At 48.9% G+C, this 20,784-nt stretch overlaps 1 protein-coding gene across 1 annotated transcript in view; it reads right to left on the bottom strand.

Annotated features, from left to right (window-relative positions):
- Window positions 1-19,714, bottom strand: part of LOC147529317 (uncharacterized) — a 32,646-nt gene extending 12,932 nt beyond the window's left edge. The window contains 7 exon segments of the mRNA XM_086626489.1: window positions 15,564-15,676; window positions 17,159-17,243; window positions 17,602-17,693; window positions 17,901-17,947; window positions 17,949-18,014; window positions 19,480-19,692; window positions 19,694-19,714. Of these exon segments, the coding sequence (XP_086482615.1) occupies window positions 15,564-15,676; window positions 17,159-17,243; window positions 17,602-17,693; window positions 17,901-17,947; window positions 17,949-18,014; window positions 19,480-19,692; window positions 19,694-19,714 (637 nt within the window).
- Window positions 19,715-20,784: the final 1,070 nt, after the last annotated feature.

Genomic DNA, 20,784 nt, shown 5'->3' with positions numbered 1-20,784 from the left:
GCATGCCAGCCTGGACTTTCTTTCCGAAATGTGAGGATCAGCTTGCTGGGAGAAACACAAGAGGAATCGGAAGCTCCTATCTCACAGAAAGACAAAACGCTGCCAGCAATTAATGGATGGTATCTTGCTTCCTTACATGACAAGCCTCGCTCCTGGTGAGACGGGAATTCAGCATGAGCTGGAAGCTGCAATTTCTTACAGCTCCTTCCCTTGTGATGGCATGGTTCCCAGTTGCTGATCTTACCATGCGCCAGGCAGAAATCTGTCCTCCTGCTATCTTTGGCCTCCATGCTATCAAAGGCTGACCCTGATTCAGAGCTGCTCTGGTCTGAGTTAAACAGCATAGCAGCGAGACAGCGGGGCTTCTCCACGCTAATGCACTCCCCGTTGCTAACAGCGATGGGAAAACCAGGCTGGAGATCCGAGCGCGGACGTGATGGTCACCCTCCTCCATTCTGTCCTTTGGATCAGATGTTGAGCCAAAGCTTCTTCTGCTTTCAAGGTAGAAATTACAAACTGCCGCTGTCATTCTCAAAAAGAATAAAAACTGAGCCTCAGCCTTAGCACACAGGCCAGCATATCCCCTTCCCCCCGAGGAAAATGGTTTCTGTGTTAAACTTTCACAACTAAACCTGAAACCCAGTAATGTTTGGTTTAGATTTTGTTACAAACCTAGAACACGGGCCAAGATTAAAAAAAAAAAAAAAAAACTAAAAAAAAAAAACCAACCCTGGGCAAAGTTTCAAGCAAATCAAGACCGATTTATGGTTTTGAGTGGAAACCATACTCAATTCACTACTTTCACAGGGGTTTGATCTGAAACCAGGCACAATCTGGCAGCCTCAAGCTGACTTTTGTTTCAGGTTAAATCGAAAGCTTAACTCTGCACACCTCCCCAAGCATCCAGGTCTATGGGGTCCTTGCAGGAAGGAAGGATTGACCATCGCAGATGCTCTAGAGATCCCATAATTGCACAGCAGTACCTACACGCCGGTGTAAGTCGCTCCAGTCTCAAGAGGGCCACAGAGCTGCCTTCATACACCAAAAGCTTTCAGTATAAAATACGTCACATAAATTCAAATTCTAGCCTGTAATTTTTTATTTGTGAGGGTTTTTTTTCCCCATTTCCTTTAATTGTTTAGCTTTTAATCTCTTTGCTGCTTTGGTACAGTTGGCTTTTTATCAGATTGCAGCAAAAATTCTGGTGGTCTTGTGCCAAAGGCCGTAAGTTGTTGCAGTAATGGCGAACGCTGTTGCGGCACTGAGAGTAATTCACCAATTTTACCGAGAGAGAAGGTGCACGCCTTTCTAGGTGCATATATTGCATTATCTCTGAGCTTTCTCTCCCTCTGCCTAAGACTGATAGTTGCGTACAATTTAGGCCTGCTTTTGAAATATTAACAATATTTAACAAAAGTGTCCATTGGAGAAAAAGTGATGGCAAGCGTGCCACTGCTTGGCAGACGGCGCAGGAGTCAGTAATTCGCAGAGGCAGAAGGAAAGCTGAAGTAAATAATGGACAAGCAGAGCCATCATTTAATGATCCTGGGCCTGGCTTCTACCATTAATTCACATCATTAAATGTAACGTCTCGCCTTTCCTTGCCAGCCCTCCATTTTCCAAGTCCTACTTAATACCTTGTAGATCCAGACAGCGAGGGTTTATGCATCCTCGAGTCTGATGAGACGCTCCAGACATGCAAACGCTCACAACGCAGCAGCCCTAAGTCAGCACATCAGCATTAGGGCCGTGCAGTCCGTGCCTTATACAGATGTACGTGTGTGCTTGACTATACGCTGGGAGTAGGCTTTCATGGGATTAGCCACCGGGAACATTAAGTGCATGCTTAAGTTTTTGTGGGACTGGCAGGCCTATCTATTAAGAAAAGAAACAGATACATAAATACTACTTTGCACGTATCCAGTCCCCCATCCTAATTCTTTGTATTTTAATCAGATTGAGCTTTGCAGAAACATATTATTTCATGACAAAAACACCACGAGGAACAATCCTTTGTATAGAATATCAAAGAACCATCTTGAGACATGGCTCCAGTTGAGTTGGCACGGAAGAGGTAAAGCATCCCCAGACATGAATCCTCCCCAAGCCGGCAGGAAGCCACAGGGAAGTTTGCTTGCTAGAGCCAGGCTCCTAGAAACGTGCTGCTCTCTGTAGTGGTTTCAACAACAACAACAACAAAAAATCCGATAGCAAGTATGATGGGCTTAACGCATGAGTCGTTCGTTCCTCATGCCGCCTGCTTGATGCGCTTCAATGGGTGTGCGAGGATCATTTCATCACAACCTATTTCCCCAGGTCCCTGCTGAGATGGGCTTTGCCTCACAGGAGGTCCTTTCCTAGAGGGAGGATATGGGTGGAGATGCACGTCCTCCTCTGGCTGCAGCTGCACTGGCCGAGTTGCTCCCACCACCACCGTCCCTGCAGGTCCCTCAACCCACTCCCTTCAAATTCTGCTCTTTAAGCCGCTTATCGGGCTCGTTTTCACCTTGCTGTGACGAGCAGCTGGAGACAGGCTGTGAGCAGTCAACATCCACCTGCACCTTCACGGGCCAGCGAGAGCCTGCTGGATGCTTTGGCTTCCTTCTCCAAGACACCTTGAGCCCTAGCAAGCCGTGACAGCCACCTCCAGACACTCTTCCGAGTCAGTAGACCATTCAGTGGACTTTGCCCGCAATTCTTCACCAGCCAGTGGGTTTTGCCCGCAATTCTTCACTAGCCAGTGGGTTTTGCAGGGGGTTAGACCAAAGTAGTGAATAGCCCAGCACTGCTAAGAAACCTGAGTGACCCTAGTCTTTGCCAGACAGAAGGCAGTTTGGGTTGGTATTCCTTTACTTATCCTTCCCAAATTTACCAAGCTATGTGATCTTTTCAAGAGTAAATCACCTGAGGTGACTAAGGTTAGGAATTAATTTCTAGATGTTAATAACAACCGCCAACGATGCCACAAATTCAGCTTGTGCACCGAGCTGCCAAGTAGAAGACCAAATTCCTCCCTAATATAATCGTAAGGAAAGGAAGGTTATTCCAGCAGGAGTAATTCTTACTTCTTCATGCTAGACACACGCCACTTCTTAAATCCAGTTTTCTATTTAAATTTTAAGTATCCTCCTCGGAAGATAAGTAAATTAAGCAGCCACGCTGTCTACTAAGGCTGACTGAAAAAATGAAAAGAGAAAACTATTCCAGCTGAAGCACAGCTGGACAACTTTTCTTGTTCTTATTATTTGATGCCCTTCAGGATATAAAGAAAGTCCATGCTTCATTGTTCCAGTGACAGAATAAGGCCTGCTGAGACCCCACCACTTCATTACAAAACATCACATGCTGAAGCAAACACAGAAGGCCACAGCTGGCCAGCTCTGGGAAAATCAGAAAAAGAGTTTGCTAACTTAAAATGGCTTGAATTCAGAATTTCTGTCCCCTGCTAGTCGGAGCACACAGCATTATTTGTTGGTCTGGAAGGAAATGCCCGTCACCTAAGCTGCCAGTTCCCATGCATCTGGTTTTAAAGGGCTACTGCCTTCACATTAGATGTTAGTGCTGGAAAGAGAAGCTCTAGGACTTGACTATTCACTGGACATCATAGTGCAGCCGCAGTCCCCCTGGCCCGGCTCCTGCCTGCCTCTGCCCAAGAGTGCCAACAAGTCGGGCAAACACTCGAGCTACAAACCACATTTCTGCTTCAGTCAGTTGCTTGGGATGTTTCTCTCATGCCTATCAGCATCACCTCTCTTATCTGGTGTGAGCACGAGGCATTCTGCTCCTCCGTAAATCCCTGGCCTGCCCGCTGGTGAGCAAGCAAACCCCCAGCTCGAGTGGGGAGGTAGCTCCGAGCGCACCTCCGCATCCGCAGCCCTAACAGGGCAAACGTGCTGAAGGAGAGAGCCCTGCAGAACCCCACAGGGGATGGGGTGCTTACTACCAAAACTAGCCCCCGACACCTCTTGCCTGACCCTACACATCTATCTCTATACAACCGCAAACTGAGAAAATCCAGAGTTTATTGGGATGAAAGGCTGGTGCCGGTGATCTGGTTGTTAGAAAACCAGCCATCCAGCGGCAGAGCCGTTTAAAACCAAGCGCCATAAAGCTGCACACATCCATCTCCCATCGCCCCAACTTGTTCCTCACTGTCGCTTTTTCAATATCTCTGCTGGGAAATAAGAGCAATGCTCTTGCCTTCAGCTATAGCCTGGGCTCTGCCCCAGGCGCTGTTGTGAGCCTCGTCCTGTGCCCTGAAGATACAACCAGGAGTTGCAAGCACTCCCCGGGCCTTTGCTAATATAAGCTGTGACCTCCCCTTCCCCAGGTTACACGCCTCCCTTTTCTTGTTTCTGCAGAAGCAATTGCTCAGCAGGAACTGAATGAGGCCAAAAAAAAAAAACCAACCCAAACCAAAAATGTCTAGGGAAAAAAAGACAAACCCAAACCATGCAATTTTGGAGCTTCCAAAATGACTGAAACATGGTAAACATTTTCAACTGTACCCAAAATATAGGGGGGAAGGACATACATATCTACATTTCTTGAAAGAAACCGTTTTGAAAATGCCACAGCATTTCATTTCAATGCCTTTTAAACACAACCCTTTGATTTGTATTTTGAAGTGGCATTTTCCACTCAAAAGAGACCTGAAATAAAAGAAAGTGTGAGAAGCAAGAGGGGTAACTAACCTCAAAACAAAACATTACATTCAAAATGTGATTTGGGTTGACCCAAAATAACACGTTGGGGTTTTTCTCATTTCCCCTGAACAAACAAAAAAAAAAAAGAAAAAATGGACATTTCTTTCGCTTCGACCCAATCCAGTTCTTTTTCTCTCCGTTTTCCAGCTCAGCCCCTGATCTTAGGCAGCTATTATTTTCCTGGGTCTTTCCAGAGGACACATTCCCTGCTTTGTGCCTCCCTGTCATGCAGTGCACGGGCAAATGCAGAGCGAGCAACAAAGCTCTGCTTCTTCAGGGCCAACCGAACCCTCAGGTGCCTTGTTTTTTACTCAATCTTAACTTCTACATAAGAAGTGAGTCGGTATTATCCAGGCTGCCTGACTCATGAATTTCAGGAGCATCTAAACCGCTCGATGCAGATGTAGTCTTTGCACGAGCGCGTGAAGCAGGCAGGGTAAGGGGAATCTCTTCATAGTCAATCTTCTTTCTAATTCTGTCACACTTACCGTATGGTTTTGGCAAGTGGATTTGCTCCCATGGCTCAGTTTCCCCAACTCCAGAGCAGAAACGAGGTTTATCAGCACAGCAAGCTGCTGTGCCTGCTCATGGGTGCACCCTTCTGAAAACGGCACGTTAACCACTACGCTGTTGTGCAGCAAAATTTCTCTCCATTTCAGCATCTACAGAATACCGAAAGGTTTTAATGGTCTAAACCTGCCCAACGCCTGTGTCTCTTTTGGGATGAAACTCTGCTTGCGAGAGCAGCCAAGCTTTGAGAAAAACAGCTTCTTCCTCCCCCTCCTTTCCCCTTTTCACTTTTTTTTTTTTTGTGTGTCTTCCTCCGCGGGTTTCCGGCGGTTCCTTACAGCCCCACAACAGACAGCTGTGCTCACTGTACCTGTGCGTGTGTCTGACTTTTCCTCCCCAGGAGATTCGTCTAGAAGATAAGCATAAGCTTGCGGAAATCCTGTGACGCCGACCTTATTCGTAGCGGGGATCCCAATGGCATTTTGTCCTTCTGGAGGTCCCGCTGATGGACACATCCGTGCATTTTGCACCCCCTGAAAATCTGAAGCAAAGCTTCAGGCGCCTCAAATGATCTCCACAAACGCGCGAGGTTCCACTGCTGTTCCGCGGTTTTGCTGTGGCCAAGCTGACTTTCATCTTCACGTTGTGGAGGGGAGCGTGACATCTGGGTTTCAGCCAGGGAATCTTGCATCGTGGTCCTGCACGTTGCACCCTAAAGACACTCCACACACGAGAACGATCCCTCTGAGTGGGATCGACGGGGAATTTATCCCTCGGGATCTGGGAGAGCAGGGGTATAAATGCACCGACTTTTTGAGGTGCTGAGTTGAGTGATGACTCTGAAGGGAGAAAGGAGCAGTGAAGGGAGGAAGAGTTGGGGAGGGTGGTGAGATGAGTCAGGCATGTGTCTCCTGTGCTGGAGAGTCCTGTCTTCTTGGCATGGATTAAGAAGGGCTTGTTGGGAGAAAAAAACATATCCAGAAAAGAAAATCAGGACAAAACAATGTCCCAAAGATGCTTGTTAGGACACCAGGACAGATCCAAGCCTTGAGCATCTGGTTGCCCTGGGTCAGAGAGAAGGGGGGTGCAGAGCCCCCACACTTTGAGGTTATGGAGGAGTTCAGGTGCACCCAAGGGCAGACAGATCAATTTCAGCCTTTCCAAAGGAGCCACCTTCGTGCCTGAGAGAGCCACCTTCTCCTTAACATCACAGCGAATCTTCCCAAGACTGACCCTACAATATTCATCACAAAGACACAAAAAGACCCATAAAAAGCCAAAGCCAAGCTCTCCCTTCCCTGAAGATGGCATTGCATATGTCATATCAGACTTTTCCAGTTCCACTCCAACCAAAGGGGCATCCACATGCATTTTTTTTCCTAGTTTAGAAAAGTAAAAAATATTTTTTGAGCTTTTGTTTCAAAAATCACTACGCTGCGACATTTTTCAGCAAAATATTTCAATTAGGGTTTTATTGTCCTTTTTTTTTTTTCTTCAGTAATACAGATTTAGTATCTGGTTCCATGGACTCAGCAAGAGAGTAAATCAGAATTTATAGGAAACTGGGAAGTCCCAAGTGGGCCTACCCGGGTACAGAGCAAAGCTTGAAGATTTATTTCAGGACATGGAAGTAAAAAGAACAACATTTCCTTTGGGAGGAGCAGCTCTTGTGTTCATGGCTTCCAATTTTAACAGAAATGTCTTCCCTCAGCAATTTCACGTTGCAGGCAACTTGGGAGATGTAATGCGACTGAAAGAGGACAGGGAGGGGAATCCTTAGGACTCGATGACAACGTTAAGTAACTCCAGAGACTCACCTACAGGAAACAAAAGTCAAAAGAGGAAAAAGGCCAACATCACCTTCCAGTTCAAAACTCTCTGTAAGCCATTGTTTTGCAGATGAAAATGTCAAGGGAGGCAATGTCTTCTGGTGGCAAATATTCCCATATTTCCTCTTCCTTTTGAGCTTGGCTAGAACTTTTGTGTCAAGCCCGGTAACCCCACAGACAGCTGAATAACACTTACTGCAATGTCTAGACACGGGAGAGCACTGCGCCTCCTAAATTAGCCCAGGAGGCTCTCTGACTGCGACACTCCGGGAGAGGGATTGCCAATGTCTGATACTCGGCACAGATTGCGAAATCTTTCCCCCTAGCAGTGAGTTATGAGTACAGACTGCTGTCGAATAGAGGCAGAAGAGGAAGTCTCTCACTCTGGCTGAGTTTGGGGGGTCCCTGTGTTTACCCTTAGGTTGATGGAGCCAACAGATCTCTGAAGCTACCCGTTTGGCTCCTGGAAGCCATGGAAGTGAAGAATGAATTGGGCATCAATCCCATACGAACCCAGAAAGGAGGAGTCTGGTTCTGCAGGATGCACAACTTGTGGCGAGGTTTCCATAGCTGCGTACCTTCAGGGAGCTATGTTAAAGGCCAGCTGCTGGTCTCACCATGGTATATATATATCTAAAATAAAGGCACCAGTGGTATTACTCCTTGTCTATACCATCATACTGGAGAGGAAAAGAATTTAAATAAGAGAAAAAATCTTAAGTAAGAGAAAGACACCTAGAGCTAAACAAATAATTCTTTACACAGGGCATGTCCAGCCCTTCTCCGCCTGTAAACCAGTGAGAAAAATCTTCACACTACGGGGAGCCACCAGACCGTGACCGCTGAGCCTGAAAACCATGTGGAGGAGGAACTGAGAGGCAGAAAGGGAGACCCTGAGCTCTGCAGCTCCTTGGGTCACACTGGGTGCCTGGCCGTAGGCTCACATCCTCCAGGCCACCCTTGATTCAGCACTGGGCTTAATTTTCGCAGTCGCACATGCCTTCAAACCAGTGGGAATTAGAGGCTTTATGATCTGACTTCCATGATTCAGAAGCTTGCAATTTTGCGGGATGTGGGTGCTTCCCACGCGTGGGACATCTGAAAGGCCAAGCCTTGCTCATCTTTGAAATTACATATAGCGTTTGGATATCTTTCATGTCGCCGTACAATTTCCAGGATGAATGCATGTGCTGCACTCCTTTATGGTAGGTGTGTTTTCATTTAGGCCTCTGTGATGTAAGACCCTGAAAAGTGCATTTAAAATTGAAAAGGCAGCTGGTCCTCAACACTAAAGGCACAAATATGATACCGCAAAACATTTTCTGAAGGGCGTGCCTTCTTCAAATGCACCTTCATTAGAAAGATTAAAATTGAGAAGAGAGACGGCATATGTCTTACAGTCATTATTAAAAAAAAAAAAGTCAGGGGAAGCATTATAACTACGAATCTAAGTTTAATTCTTTATCCAAGTTACATGTTGGCACAAGTGCAAAGGAAAGGGCTCTTGTTTAGGCAGCAAAAAGTATTTGTAGGTGAAAACACTTCTTTGGAGGGTGAAAAATGTGTTTTATCTGTAGAGGGTTATTTTCAAACTTGGAAATCAGGGCGTAAAGAATTTTCCTAGAGTGGAAATGCACACTGGAACACTTTTACTAAGGCCGCACTGGGCAAACTATTACAATCACGTTCAGTTTGATGGGGCAACTTCACAGCAGCATTTTATTTTGATCCACGCTGATATAAACTATGAGGAGAGAATAAGCACTGTGGTGTCTAGGCTTGAAGCATTTAACTTACTTCAAAATTCTCTGAAGTTTGGAGTACCTCTGGTATGTCTCACAAACATGTTCGAATTTATTTCTGTCCTTTCTGATAGTAAATTACAGGGGAACAGAGGGGGTTAGGTGATTTAAATACCACTTACAGCCAAGCAATTAGACACACATAAATAAGCACGGGGAATTAAGCTCAAGTGGATGTTGTTTTCCTGTCCTAGATGACTCCCAAGTGGTTCTGAGTCTGAGCTCTCCCCCTGACACCTGGGTATCTCCTCGGGCTGTGAGTTCTTCTGCTTTAGCGGAAGACCAATGCTCTCCTCCACCCTTACAAAAGACTGTGAAGGATACTCATGAAAATGAGTATATAAGATAATACATGGTTACGCACATGCACTAACTATATGCAAAGTCACAATACATCGTTTATTACCTGGGTGATTATCTTTTTTCAAGATATCATATTCCTCAGTGATTATTTTCCCCAGATACTTCGAAAATTGAGAAAATGAGAAAATTCTGTATAACCAAGTGCCATTGTTAAAAGGTCAAAGCCTCTTTTGGGGTAATTGTGTGCAGTAAACAAAGTTCCTGCAAAGCTTCCACTGCTTTCTGGTATAGCAGATTTTATGGTCAAGTAAAACTCTGGCTGTGATTTTGGTGACAGCTGTATAGTAGTGGCACAAAGTCCTTTCCACTGCTAGTATTCTTCAGAAAGCAGAAGGCAGCAGGCTCTGTTGCCCTTTCTCAAAGGGCACCTTGCTCATCCCATTACTAGCAAAGTCCATCTGCAGAGGGGATAGAGTTGACCTTGACTTGCTACAGCAAGGTAAAAATCACCTCTGCTTTGCAACCCCCAGGATTTTAAAGCAAGACAGCTATCCATCTTTCTTTTGAGAAGACAAAGACTTGTCCCAGTTTGCCTGTGACCTGGAGAGATGAGAAGGGCCAAAATTCGGACTGCCATCTCCCAGGCCTTTGATCAAGTCTTTTAGGAGAGCTTTCACATTTGCTACCTCCTTAGACTCAGAAACGTCAAAGAGAAGACCCAAATCTCTTTAGAGCTGAGCAGGAACCGATTTATAAGCAGCTTTTCAATGTCACAGTTATCTAGAGCATTTTATGCAGTAATAAATTCAGTGCCGGTAGTGCGGTGATGGCTTTGGTATGAGAAGCAGCAGTTATATGTAGGGTAGTGCACATGGGCCATGCAGTTAGGGTAATTCTGTCACCCCTTGATGAGTTTTGGATTACATTGTATGAGAGGAACAGATCTGGTGAGAGAGAAGAAGCAGAAAGTGAAAAATAAAGATCCCAGACTTTGTGATAGGTCTGATGAAGACAAAACTGATGGCATTAAAAAAAAATGTCATCAGTCACCCAAACGTCTTCTTCATAAGATCTCTAGCTCCCTGTTTTGTTTTTTTTAAGTGATAAAATGCTTAAAATGCCAGACAGTGCTGCTGAGTTGGGGATGTATAAGAAGCTCAGTGTTTGGATGCTGTTGAGCATCTTGTCCTTTGTTCCCCCAGAAACGTATGGCAATCAAAAACATTTCTGAAGCAAGGCCCATAATTCTGCAGAGATTCATGCCCCCGTTGAACACGTGTGACCCTGAAGACATGCATGGTCCTAGCATACATGTGTGTTCCTAATGTCATCAATGGGACCTCTCCGGTATGTGAAATCAGGAGGCAGGAATTTGCCATACGCCACTGAAGGTACGTTACAGCTATTTAAAATGAAATGTCTCTTTTGGATGGTCTTATCCTGCTGCCACTGCCTTCAGTGGAACTGAATCAGGCAGTTATCATCAGTGCCAGGTAACTCCTCCTGGAAAAACCACCCCTCCAGCCATACTTTGTAAAGCTGCAGTCAAACAATTATCACGTGTTTAAAGTACGTGCAGGAGGGGATGAGATTCTTTCCCTAAACACAGCTTTCAGCACATCCATTTAAGTGTAAATGCTGAGGTTTATAGACTAAGAGAAAAACAGAATCAAAGGCAAATGTTTACCTGCTATGGATCTAGGAGGTTTCCCTCACAGGCCCTACAACATAAGTCAAGTACTCCTGTCTATGGAAACTAAGCCTGTTTTCCAGAATGTCTTCCATTTGCTGTTTTCCAGCACTTTCGAAATAATTCTTCTTTGTCACAATAAACCTTAAATTAACCCCCACTCCTCCTCGCTTGCAATTTTAGCATGATGGTATTAACTGTAGAATGAACAAAAAAAGCCCTTCAAGCTGCCACTTCAGTTCGCCTCATATCTTGGATTGTTTTGACTTCCAGCTTTTAAGGTCAGAACATGCATCCAGCAATAACCAGCCTTTTTTTTTTTTTTTTTTTTTTTTGCTACGAGACTGGAGAGGCTCCTATCCAAAACAAGGGAGTTTTGTGAACAGGCTGTGAGCTCTGGGGAGGCAAGCATGTGCTTTTAGCTTTGCAGACATGAAGTTCTCATAACCTAGGCTTGCAATTCTGGGCTTCATTAACCCTGGCAGCAAACACTGCTGGAGATGCGGCTGGCGGTAGGCACGTGAAAGGTCTTGCACCCACTTTCTGCAAATGACACTGTCTGTTAATAATCACGCACAGAGCAGAGCTGTACGTCTTCATTCCCTGGTAGGCAGAGCTGGAATACCTACCGGAGTGTATGTACAGTCCCAAAAGATTTGTGTGGGGTGACTAATTACTTTTCTCCTTAGAAGTGGGCAGGGAAGCATAATACGGTCGTGATTATAAGGACATAAAAGGAGCGTGTGATGATTTTCCATGGGAATCCTCGGGAACAGCAACGCAAGCGTCTCGGAGGAGGATGGTTGTCTAAGGTGGTGCTTTCTGCAGGACCATTAAACTCTCCTCCCAGCTTCTTCATGTGCCATGATTTATCCCTGACAAAGCTATCCAGCGGTGCATGGGATTAACTATGAACTTTCTTTAGCTCCAACTCTCCACCTCTGAGTCCTTTCAGGACACTCATAAGCCACGTGCTATATTTGCCTAGCTGGAGTTGTTATGAGGACGTTGACACAAGGGAAAATATCTGCCTGGAGAAGAGGGTGGACTGCTACTCTTTGAAATTAAATATTGTCGAGTGTCTGTAGAGGACTGGTGGGTCAGTGTCACTGGGCGGACCTGAAGCCGAGGGCTCCGTTAAGGAGGATAGAGGTAGGGTACACACAACGCTCGTTCCACTCGTTTCCCCTGCGTACCCTACACCACTAAACGTGTGACCCACCTATGTCCTCATTTCCATACTTCAAAAGCTTAATTTATCTCCAGAAGCCTTTCCTAATCAATATCTGTGTGGGGGTTTCTGACAAAGCTGGGCCTGGACTGGGTAAACCTGCGATTACAACTGCTCAGATACTGAACTAGGACCCTCTACTCACAGCAAGACGCTAGGTGAGAAAAGCAGGTCAAGCCACGAAAACTGGTTTTGCCAAAGTAAGTAGTGAATAGTTCATAGAATCATAGAATCATAGAATTTCTAGGTTGGAAAAGACCTTAGACATCATCCAGTCCAACCGTCCCTAATCCCTCATTAAACCATGTCCCTAAACAGTACATCCACCCTTAAACACATCCAGGGGTAGGGACTCAACCACCTCCCTCGGCAGCCTATTCCAGTGGCTGACAACCCTTTCAGAGAAGAAATTCTTTCTAACATCCAACCTGAACCTCCCCTGACTAAGCTTATACCCATTTCCTCTTGTCCTATCACCCATCACTAATGTAAAGAGCCCTTCCCCCACCTCCCCATCATCCCTTCTCAAGTATTTGTATGCTGTAATCAGGTCTCCCCTCAGCCTCCTCTTCTCCAGGCTAAACAGCCCCAACTCCCTCAGCTGCTCCCCATAAGTTTTATTTTCCAGCCCCTTCACCAGTTTAGTCGCCCTTCTCTGGACCCACTCCAGGAGCTCAATATCTCTCTTAAAGCGAGGGGCCCAAAACTGGACACAATATTCCAGGTGCGGCCTCACCAGTGCCGAGTACAGGGGCAGGATCACTTCCCTATTCCTGCTGGTTACACTAGTCTTGATACACGCCAGTATCCCATTGGCCTTTTTGGCCACCTGGGCACACTGCTGGCTCATATCAAGCCGATAGTCGACCAACACCCCCAGGTCCTTCTCCGCCAGGCAGCTCTCCAGCCACTCTTCCCCGAGCCTATAGCCATGCTTGGGGTTTTTATACCCCAAGTGAAGGACTCTGCACTTGGCCTTATTAAATCTCATGCCATTGGCCTCAGCCCAACTATCCAGTCTGTTCAAATCCCTCTGAAGGGCCTCCCTACCCTCGAGCAGATCGACACAGCCTCCCAGCTTGGTGTCGTCCGCAAACTTACTGAGGGTACATTCAATCCCCTCATCCAGGTCATTGATAAAGATGTTAAACAGAACCAACCCAGCACTGAGCCCTGGGGAACCCCACTGGTGACCGGCCTCCAGCCGGATTTAGCCCCATTTACCACCACTCTTTGGGCCCGGCCATCCAGCCGGTTTTTAACCCAAAGGAGGGTGTGCCTATCCAGGCCAGCAGTTACCAGTTTCTCAACCAGAACACTATGAGAAACTGTATCAAAGGCTTTACTGAGGTCAAGGAAAACTACATCCACGGCCTTTCCCTCGTCAACCAGGCGGGTCAACCCATCATAGAAGGTGATCAGGTTTGATAGGCAAGACCTGCCTTTCATAAACCCATGTTGACTGGGCCTGATCACCCGGTTAACCTGTATGTGCTCATTAATAGCACTCAAGATAACCTGTTCCATGACTTTGCCCGTCACCGAGGTCAGACTGACAGGCCTGTAGTTCCCCGGATCCTCCTTCCGCCCTTTTTTGTAAATGGGGGTAACATCCGCCAGCCTCCAGTCCAGCGGAACTTCCCCAGTGAGCCAAGACTGCCCAAAGAAAATGGACAGGGGTTTGGCAATGACATCCGCCAGCTCTCTCAGGACTCTCGGGTGGATACCATCAGGCCCCATAGACTTGTGGGCATCCAGCTGGCGAAGCAGATCCTTGACCCATTCCTCTTGGATCACAGGAGCTTCGATCTGCTCTCCCTCCCTGCCCTCAGACACCATAGGCCAGCTCACCTGGGAACTACTAACCTTATTATTAAAGACTGAGGCAAAGACCAAAGAGCTTTCCTGTCACCTGCTGAGGCTGACCAAAGAGCTTTGCAATAAAGGAGACAGGGGTGTTCAGATGGGGTGGTCTCCCATCAGCTCTGTGAGAAAGGGAGGAACACCAGTTATCAAGTGAAGTTTGGGTATCAGAAGGTGACTTTCTGAAAATACACTTAAGGGTTCAGGCTTAATTTAAATTATCCCCAAGGAAGGGAGGAAAAGGTGTGCACAGCTCCAGTGTTTTTCCCAGATCCATCCACTTTTGTGCTCCCTACAGTAAAAACAGATTTTTGGCATCTGTTTATTCAGCTCCCATGAGGCCCTGGAAACAGCTGTATCACAAATGCAGAAACCTCTCAAGGGTGGAAAGCCATCTTGAGAGGAGAGCAGCCCTTCCATCATGCCAAAAGTAGCCCAGCTTTAGGACTGATCCTGAGGTTGCCAGTGCATCCGTGACACTGGCAGAGTTTGTGCACACGTATTTTTCAATCTGGTGGGCCAGGGCACGCTTCGAGCTGGGAATGAACAGAAGCAAAGCACTGCTGGGGAACCGACGGTGATACGTGAAGGTTGTGTAGCAGTTTTTCCTTCCAAGCATTCAGCAAAAAAAAGGTATGCAAGAAGTTCAAGAAGCCGCTGTGCACCCACCTCTTGTTGAGTCCATGCCAGGGACTCAACTCTAGTGGGACACCCCAAAAATGTCATCCTGTATCACTACATCTGAAGGAATTGCCCCTGCCAATGTTGCTGTCTCACTAAACCTGCCAGTGCTACCCTGTCACGAGGGTGAAATTTGGGGGGTGGGGGAAAGGCTGAAGCGCTGAACTCAAGATCAGAGCTTTCTCCTGCTATCTGCACCACAAAGACAATGTGTCATGTGCTTGTGAGATTACAATTTGGGTTTTTTATCACCTCTTTATATCAAAAGGAAGTTATGCACACAAAGGAAACACCAAACCATCATGTCAGGAGGGCTATAAATCACATACGGCTGAATATTAAGACGACTTCAGAGCACCCAGTAGGAAAGCAAGGGTTTTGAAAAGTCCTCTTTTCCTCCCAATCCCTTCATTTCAATAAACCTTGCTTTTATTTTGGGAGAGGGTGAAGGAAAACGCATGGTTTCGTAAATACAGCTACAAATGAAACCAGGTTTGTCCCATATGCGTGACTGCATGCACTGGTCAATGCCTTCCCAGCCGTTGAGACATTGCCCAAGGTGGATCCCGTGGTGTCCAGAAAGGGCTGAGCTCCTGCTCCACCTCTGCTTTCAGCTGAAAGCACTGAGCTGCTCCTCTAACTAGCCATTTATTTTATTTAAACTGGCAAGCACTGGCTTATTTTGGAGATGTCTAGTCTTCTTCCCCGTTCCTCCCTTCCCCTTCTTCCCCCTCGGCCACCAGCACCAGCACCTCAAAGTTGCACAGAAGTGCACGCACAGATTAGTGAAGAGATCCTGTAAACTTGGGTTGCTGTTTTCTGTCTTAGTAAAACACATGGTTACAAAAACCAAGAAATGGAGAAAACAGTGGGATAGCCAGATCTTGGGCAAAGCTGCCCATCTGGCAGCGAGGGTCCCTTTCTGCTTTCCTTCTCTGGTCTTATGGCCCTTCAAGAAGACATCCTGGGAAGACTGTGAGGAGCCCACCACCTCCTCTTCTCCTGCTAGGTGTCTGAAATCCTCCCAGTAATTCTCCAAACCGCATGCTGAAATCCCACTCCTGCTGAAAAAAAAAAAACCTTTGTATTTCCAAACTCCGAGATCTCCCAAAATGTGTCAACTGAAAGCTTTCAAGCTGACTGCAACTGTTGCAGATCTTTTCTGTAGCTCTTAAATTCTGAGCCATTATAATGGGGGAAAACACGGATGTAATCATTGCTTTTAAAGTATGATTGCTGCTCATGATTCAGGACTGCTGACTTCCACTCCTCACTCATTCAAAGTCACCGAGTGAGTCAGTGGAAAAGTCATTGAAACCAGCACAGTCAACAAGGTACCAAAATTCGTATTTAGGTTCCTAAATCTACAGCGTGGAAGATTTCAGCTCAAAGGTACGAGTTTTAAAAGCAAGAGTAGGTGAAGGTAGGAGGCTACGTTGCAAGCCTGCAGAAAATGCCATGCTAAACTCTGCCACTTCAAATTCCAGCAGTTCTAATCCCAAATAAGTGCTAGCTAAAGGTGCAACAGCACTCGGGGAAGTCCATTTCCAGTTCGAGCAGAAACAAGGTCCATATACCAGGTTCTCTGCAACGGCTAAAGTATTATTCTGCTAAATAAACGTTCCTTTTGAATATAAACTGCTGGATGGTCATAGCGTGAAAATCGTTAGTATGCAGAAGCTGCTGTCTGGAAGCTCTGCCACCAATGGCTAATTAATTCTAGGTACCATAACGATCGCATCCCAGGGAAGCGCTATTCTGTGTGTAAGCAGAAGGTCTGGATACAAACAGTACAATGCGCAAACGGAAATCACACCTCCGAGAGCCTTTTCATTCAGAAAAGTCAGTCATCTTGAAAGCGCTACGCGCCAGAACCGGCACAGTAATCTGAATATTAGAAAAATAAAAGTCAATATTTATCAGGATGGAAGTAATAGTTGGAGCGTTCGTCCGGAGAACAAATAGCTTAGCAGTTTCCAAATCAGCAGGACAGTGAAAGCAGAGATCAAACGCGAGATCTCGCAAATCCACAGGAAATGACTCAAGAAACTAGATCGAGTAAAATTTCAGCTTCCAAGCCTCAGACAGGTTTGCTTCTCACCGTTGGGGCAAATACACGCGTACACCACCACACAAGTACATAGAAATACATCCCGATCACACCGTCAAGCTCTCAAGCATTAAACAGACAGTGATTAATACCCAGTCCTCCTCAGCGGCATATACATTATAATGGCCTTTTAATTACATGATTGCACCCTGGGTTTTTCCTGTGGCTATAACTCTTCCTTTATTCTGGTTCTGTAGTAGCCAACTGCTAAACACCACGCTCCCCACTTCATGCGCATCGATTCTCCTGCTGACCATGGAGATTTTTGGCGTGAAAGATTTTAAGGATGTTAGATGTCTCTGCAATCTCAGCATCGTTTAGGGGGGAAAAAAAAGACATAGGATGGGTGGAAGTGTGTCAAATCATTACATCTGGTCTTTTATGGTGCAGCAGCTGAAGACATTCCTGCCATTTCCTTGCCCCAACCGCTTACTCCTGCCCTGATACTTCCTTTGGCTGCCAGCTCAGCTTTGCCAAGATGTTTATCATGCCATTCTGCAAGATGGATCCTTGAATAACTTTCCAAAATAAAGAGATATTGGGGAGTATTATTAGCTGGGACCATTTAGCAGATCCAGCAGTGTAACTCCCCAATGGGGGGGATGCATTAGCACAGCCGAGGGTGTATCAGACTGTGCTTTGCAGAGGAATGAACGGGTGGGAAGGGGCCAGGGAGAGACAGCGTTGCCATCTGAATGAGCATGCCACAGGCTGCCGAGGGGAAGGGACCAGGCTTGCACTCTGACATGTTATCTAGTGTTATGGCCAAACCCTCAGCAATGACAAGTGCGTTACTATAATATTGTAATGCCACCAAAGCTGCGGATTCTGGTACCATCTCCAAAGGACAAATGGCTTCTCCTTGGGATTATCCACCCATAAAGAAGACCTCAAAGCTCTCATCAGCTCTTGCCTCTGTCGCATTACTAGCACTCCTCAGATTTTTCTCCAAGTTTCCACTTCTGTTCCTGAAAAGAAAATTTACAGCACTTAGAAACTGAAACCCAACAGAGCAGAAACACAATTTCCACCTCAAAATCTGAAGGCCCTTTCAAGACTAAATCCCACAGATCAGATTTGAAAGATCAATTGGTAAGTGGCTTCCTTAGAAATCACAGCCCTATGGGGCCCGAATATCCGTACGCCGTAAGAGCAGAGACAGGACATCTCCCCACCTGCAATGGGAAAGAGATGCTGCAGTTGAGGAGCCGGAGGCTGGAAAGGCAAGGTGATGTGCTAGGATGGGACAGAAAGATTTCTTCTCCCAGGATTGCCATGTCACAGAGGACCTGATGGGGAAAGCAAAACCAAACCTCGCTGCTAGTTATTCAACTTCATGGGCCAAACTTTCTTTTCAATAGTTGGCTCCTGCCACACCTTCCTCTATGGACCAAGAAAATTTCCAGGGCAGGAGATATCATGGCATAGCTGTGGACACATCACAAGTTGTGAGAGCGTTTCCAGTTATGGCACTGTTTGTTGTAACAAAAAAAACCAATTAAATTGACCTCTGAAAATAGCCACGTGATGCTACCAGCATGCCTGGGCTCACCCCACAGCGCTGCTGAGCACGGCTCCAAGGGTTGATTTGGGGTCTTGTAGAGGGCAAGATGGGGTGGGACAAAGGCAAGGGGGGGTCAGAAACCCCGCTCCATGGGCTGAGGAGCCCCATCACCTCCAGACACGGCTCTGTGGGGGCCACGTTGCCTCTCTATGCTCTTCTTCTACCAACAGGCTGTTAAACCCCCTGCTGCACACGCAGCATCGCGCCAAGCCCTTGTCGGCCACAAGGAGCTGCGCCCAGCCGGGCTGGGTTGGGCCGAACCGAGCTGAGCGGGGCCTGGCTGAGTCGGGCTGAACCCAGCCCAGCTTGGCAAAGCCGGGTTGAAGGGAGCCAGAGCGGGCGAGAGGGGGCCGAGCCGGGCCTTTCTCGGTCAGGCTACGCAGGGCTAAGCGGGGCTGGGTGAGCCTGTACTCAGCCGGGACAAGCTGAGCCAAGAGCCGAGCCGAGTCGGACCGAGCCGAGCCGGAGCGGGCGGGGCACGGGGGCTGCGGCGCGGGGGGCGGCGCCGGCGGGCGGAGGCGAGCGCGGCGGCGGCCGCACCCCGGGCGCTGCGCCGCGGGGGCTCGGTGGGGCGGGCCGGGGCGGGCCGCGCCGCCGCGGGGGAGGCGCCACTGGCAGGCGCGTCTCCTCCTTTCTCGCCGCTGCCGCCGCGGCTCCCTCCCTCCCGGGTCCGGCGCTGCCCTGCCCGCTCCCGGCGGCCGCGGCCGCTCGGCAGCGCCGCCGTTTCCTGCCGGGGCTCTCCTCCCTCCCCGCTCCGCCGCCGCCACCCGCGGCGCCCCGCCATGGCGTGAGCGCGGCCATGGGGCTGGCCCGGCGCCGCCGCCTGCCCCCGGGCGCTGCGCCGCTCCCCCGGGCCCGGACCCCGCGCCGCCGCCGCCGCCGTCGCGCCCCGCCGCGCCCCCGCGGCGAGCTGACCGCCACCTCTCCTCCTCCGCCGCCGCCGCCGGCCGCCGCCGCCCGGCGACCAGCGCGGCCGTAGCCCCCCCCCCCTCCCCCCGCTCCCCCCCGCCTCCTCCGCCCCCCCGTCGCCCGCGCTCCCGCGCCGTCGGGCCCGGCGCGGCCGCCAGCCCCGGCCCGCCGCGGCGCGGCCTCCCCCGCCATGTGAAGCGCAGGAAGATGCGGAGGCGCAGCCCGGCCGCCCGCGGCGAGGGATGAGCCTAGACGGGGAGAAGATGACCGAGGAAGCCTACCCTGACGAGTGAGCGGGGCCGGGGCCGGGCGGGGGCGGCGGGCGGGCAGGCAGGGGCCACCCTTTGTTGCTCCGGCGGGAGCCGGTGCGGATCCCTCACACCCCCTCAACACCCCCGTTCGCAACCACACAGACCGCGGGCGGACAGAGGGACGCGGACACGCGCGTACGTGTGCGCGCTGCCCGCCCGCGCATCCGCCATTTCGCGCTCCCCCCCGGGCCGCGCTCATTTGCATACCGCCTTTCATTCATAAAAACCCCCGGGAGGCGCGGGGACGCGGAGGGGAGGGGGGCGCAGCCCCAGACACCCCCCGCCGCCACCTCTCCCCGACCTGGTTGAGGGGGCGGGGGGGAAGCCGTACTGGGGGGGGGGCGGCCTGCGGGGGAAAGGGGGGTGAGCGGTGGCGGTGCGCCCCCCTTCCCGTGCCCCGCACCACCGGGGTTGGAGGGGGGTGGGGAGGTGGAATTGGGAAGTGGAGGGGGGGGAGGGGGACACGACACGGGGACGTCGCGGATCCCCGCCCCGGCCGCCGCCGTTTTGTGAATAGGAGGGCGGCCGCCGCCGCCGTCACATGACGCCGCATTCATAAATCCGGTCACCGGCGGCCTCCCCATTCACCGTCTTCCCCCCAGCCCCGTGCCCCCCCCTGCCGCGGGGGCCTGCGGGTGCCTTCTGCACCCACCTCCCGCAAAGGCACCCCCGCCCGGGTCCGCTCCGCACCCTCCCCGCAAACAAACCCACCCCCCGAGAGGCCGCACCGAGGCTTTCAAAATGCCTGACAGTGCTCTTTTTCCCTTTTTCCTTCCCCAAAACAAAACTTAAAAGACATTAGAGCGGAATTACAGGAAAGGCTCTTCCAAGCCGTGCTGGCCCAAACGTTGTTCCTGGCTATCTCTTCCTGAGTTTTGACAGTCGAGAAAAATGACTCACTTACGTGCAGGACTGGTTTCGTGCCAAGCGCCATAGGATGTACTGCGCTTGAAAATGACTTCTCGCAGGGCTTATAAAGTGGCGTCGAAATTGTGCAACTTTTCGGCTCGTGTTTTTTTTTTTTGTTTGTTTTAAATCGTTAATTGGTGGCGTGTGCTCCGCTTATACCTTCGTAACGTCAAACTTATTTTAAGGTGATTTAGCGGGGAAGTGTGAGCGGTGAAGGAAATGGCTTCTGCCTGCAATGTGTGTGTTAAGAGGAATTGTTATTTTTGGTGTTTTTTTAATGAAGAGACTATAAATACGTGTTTATATGTAGCTTCTGAAATTGTGGTTATTTTGAAGTCGGTATGGTTCAAAAAAAAAAAAAAAAGG

The sequence above is a fragment of the Tauraco erythrolophus genome, chromosome 2, assembly GCF_009769465.1.
Source record: "Tauraco erythrolophus isolate bTauEry1 chromosome 2, bTauEry1.pri, whole genome shotgun sequence".
NCBI lineage: Eukaryota > Metazoa > Chordata > Aves > Musophagiformes > Musophagidae > Tauraco > Tauraco erythrolophus.
This window is presented reverse-complemented; position numbering and strand designations above follow the sequence as displayed.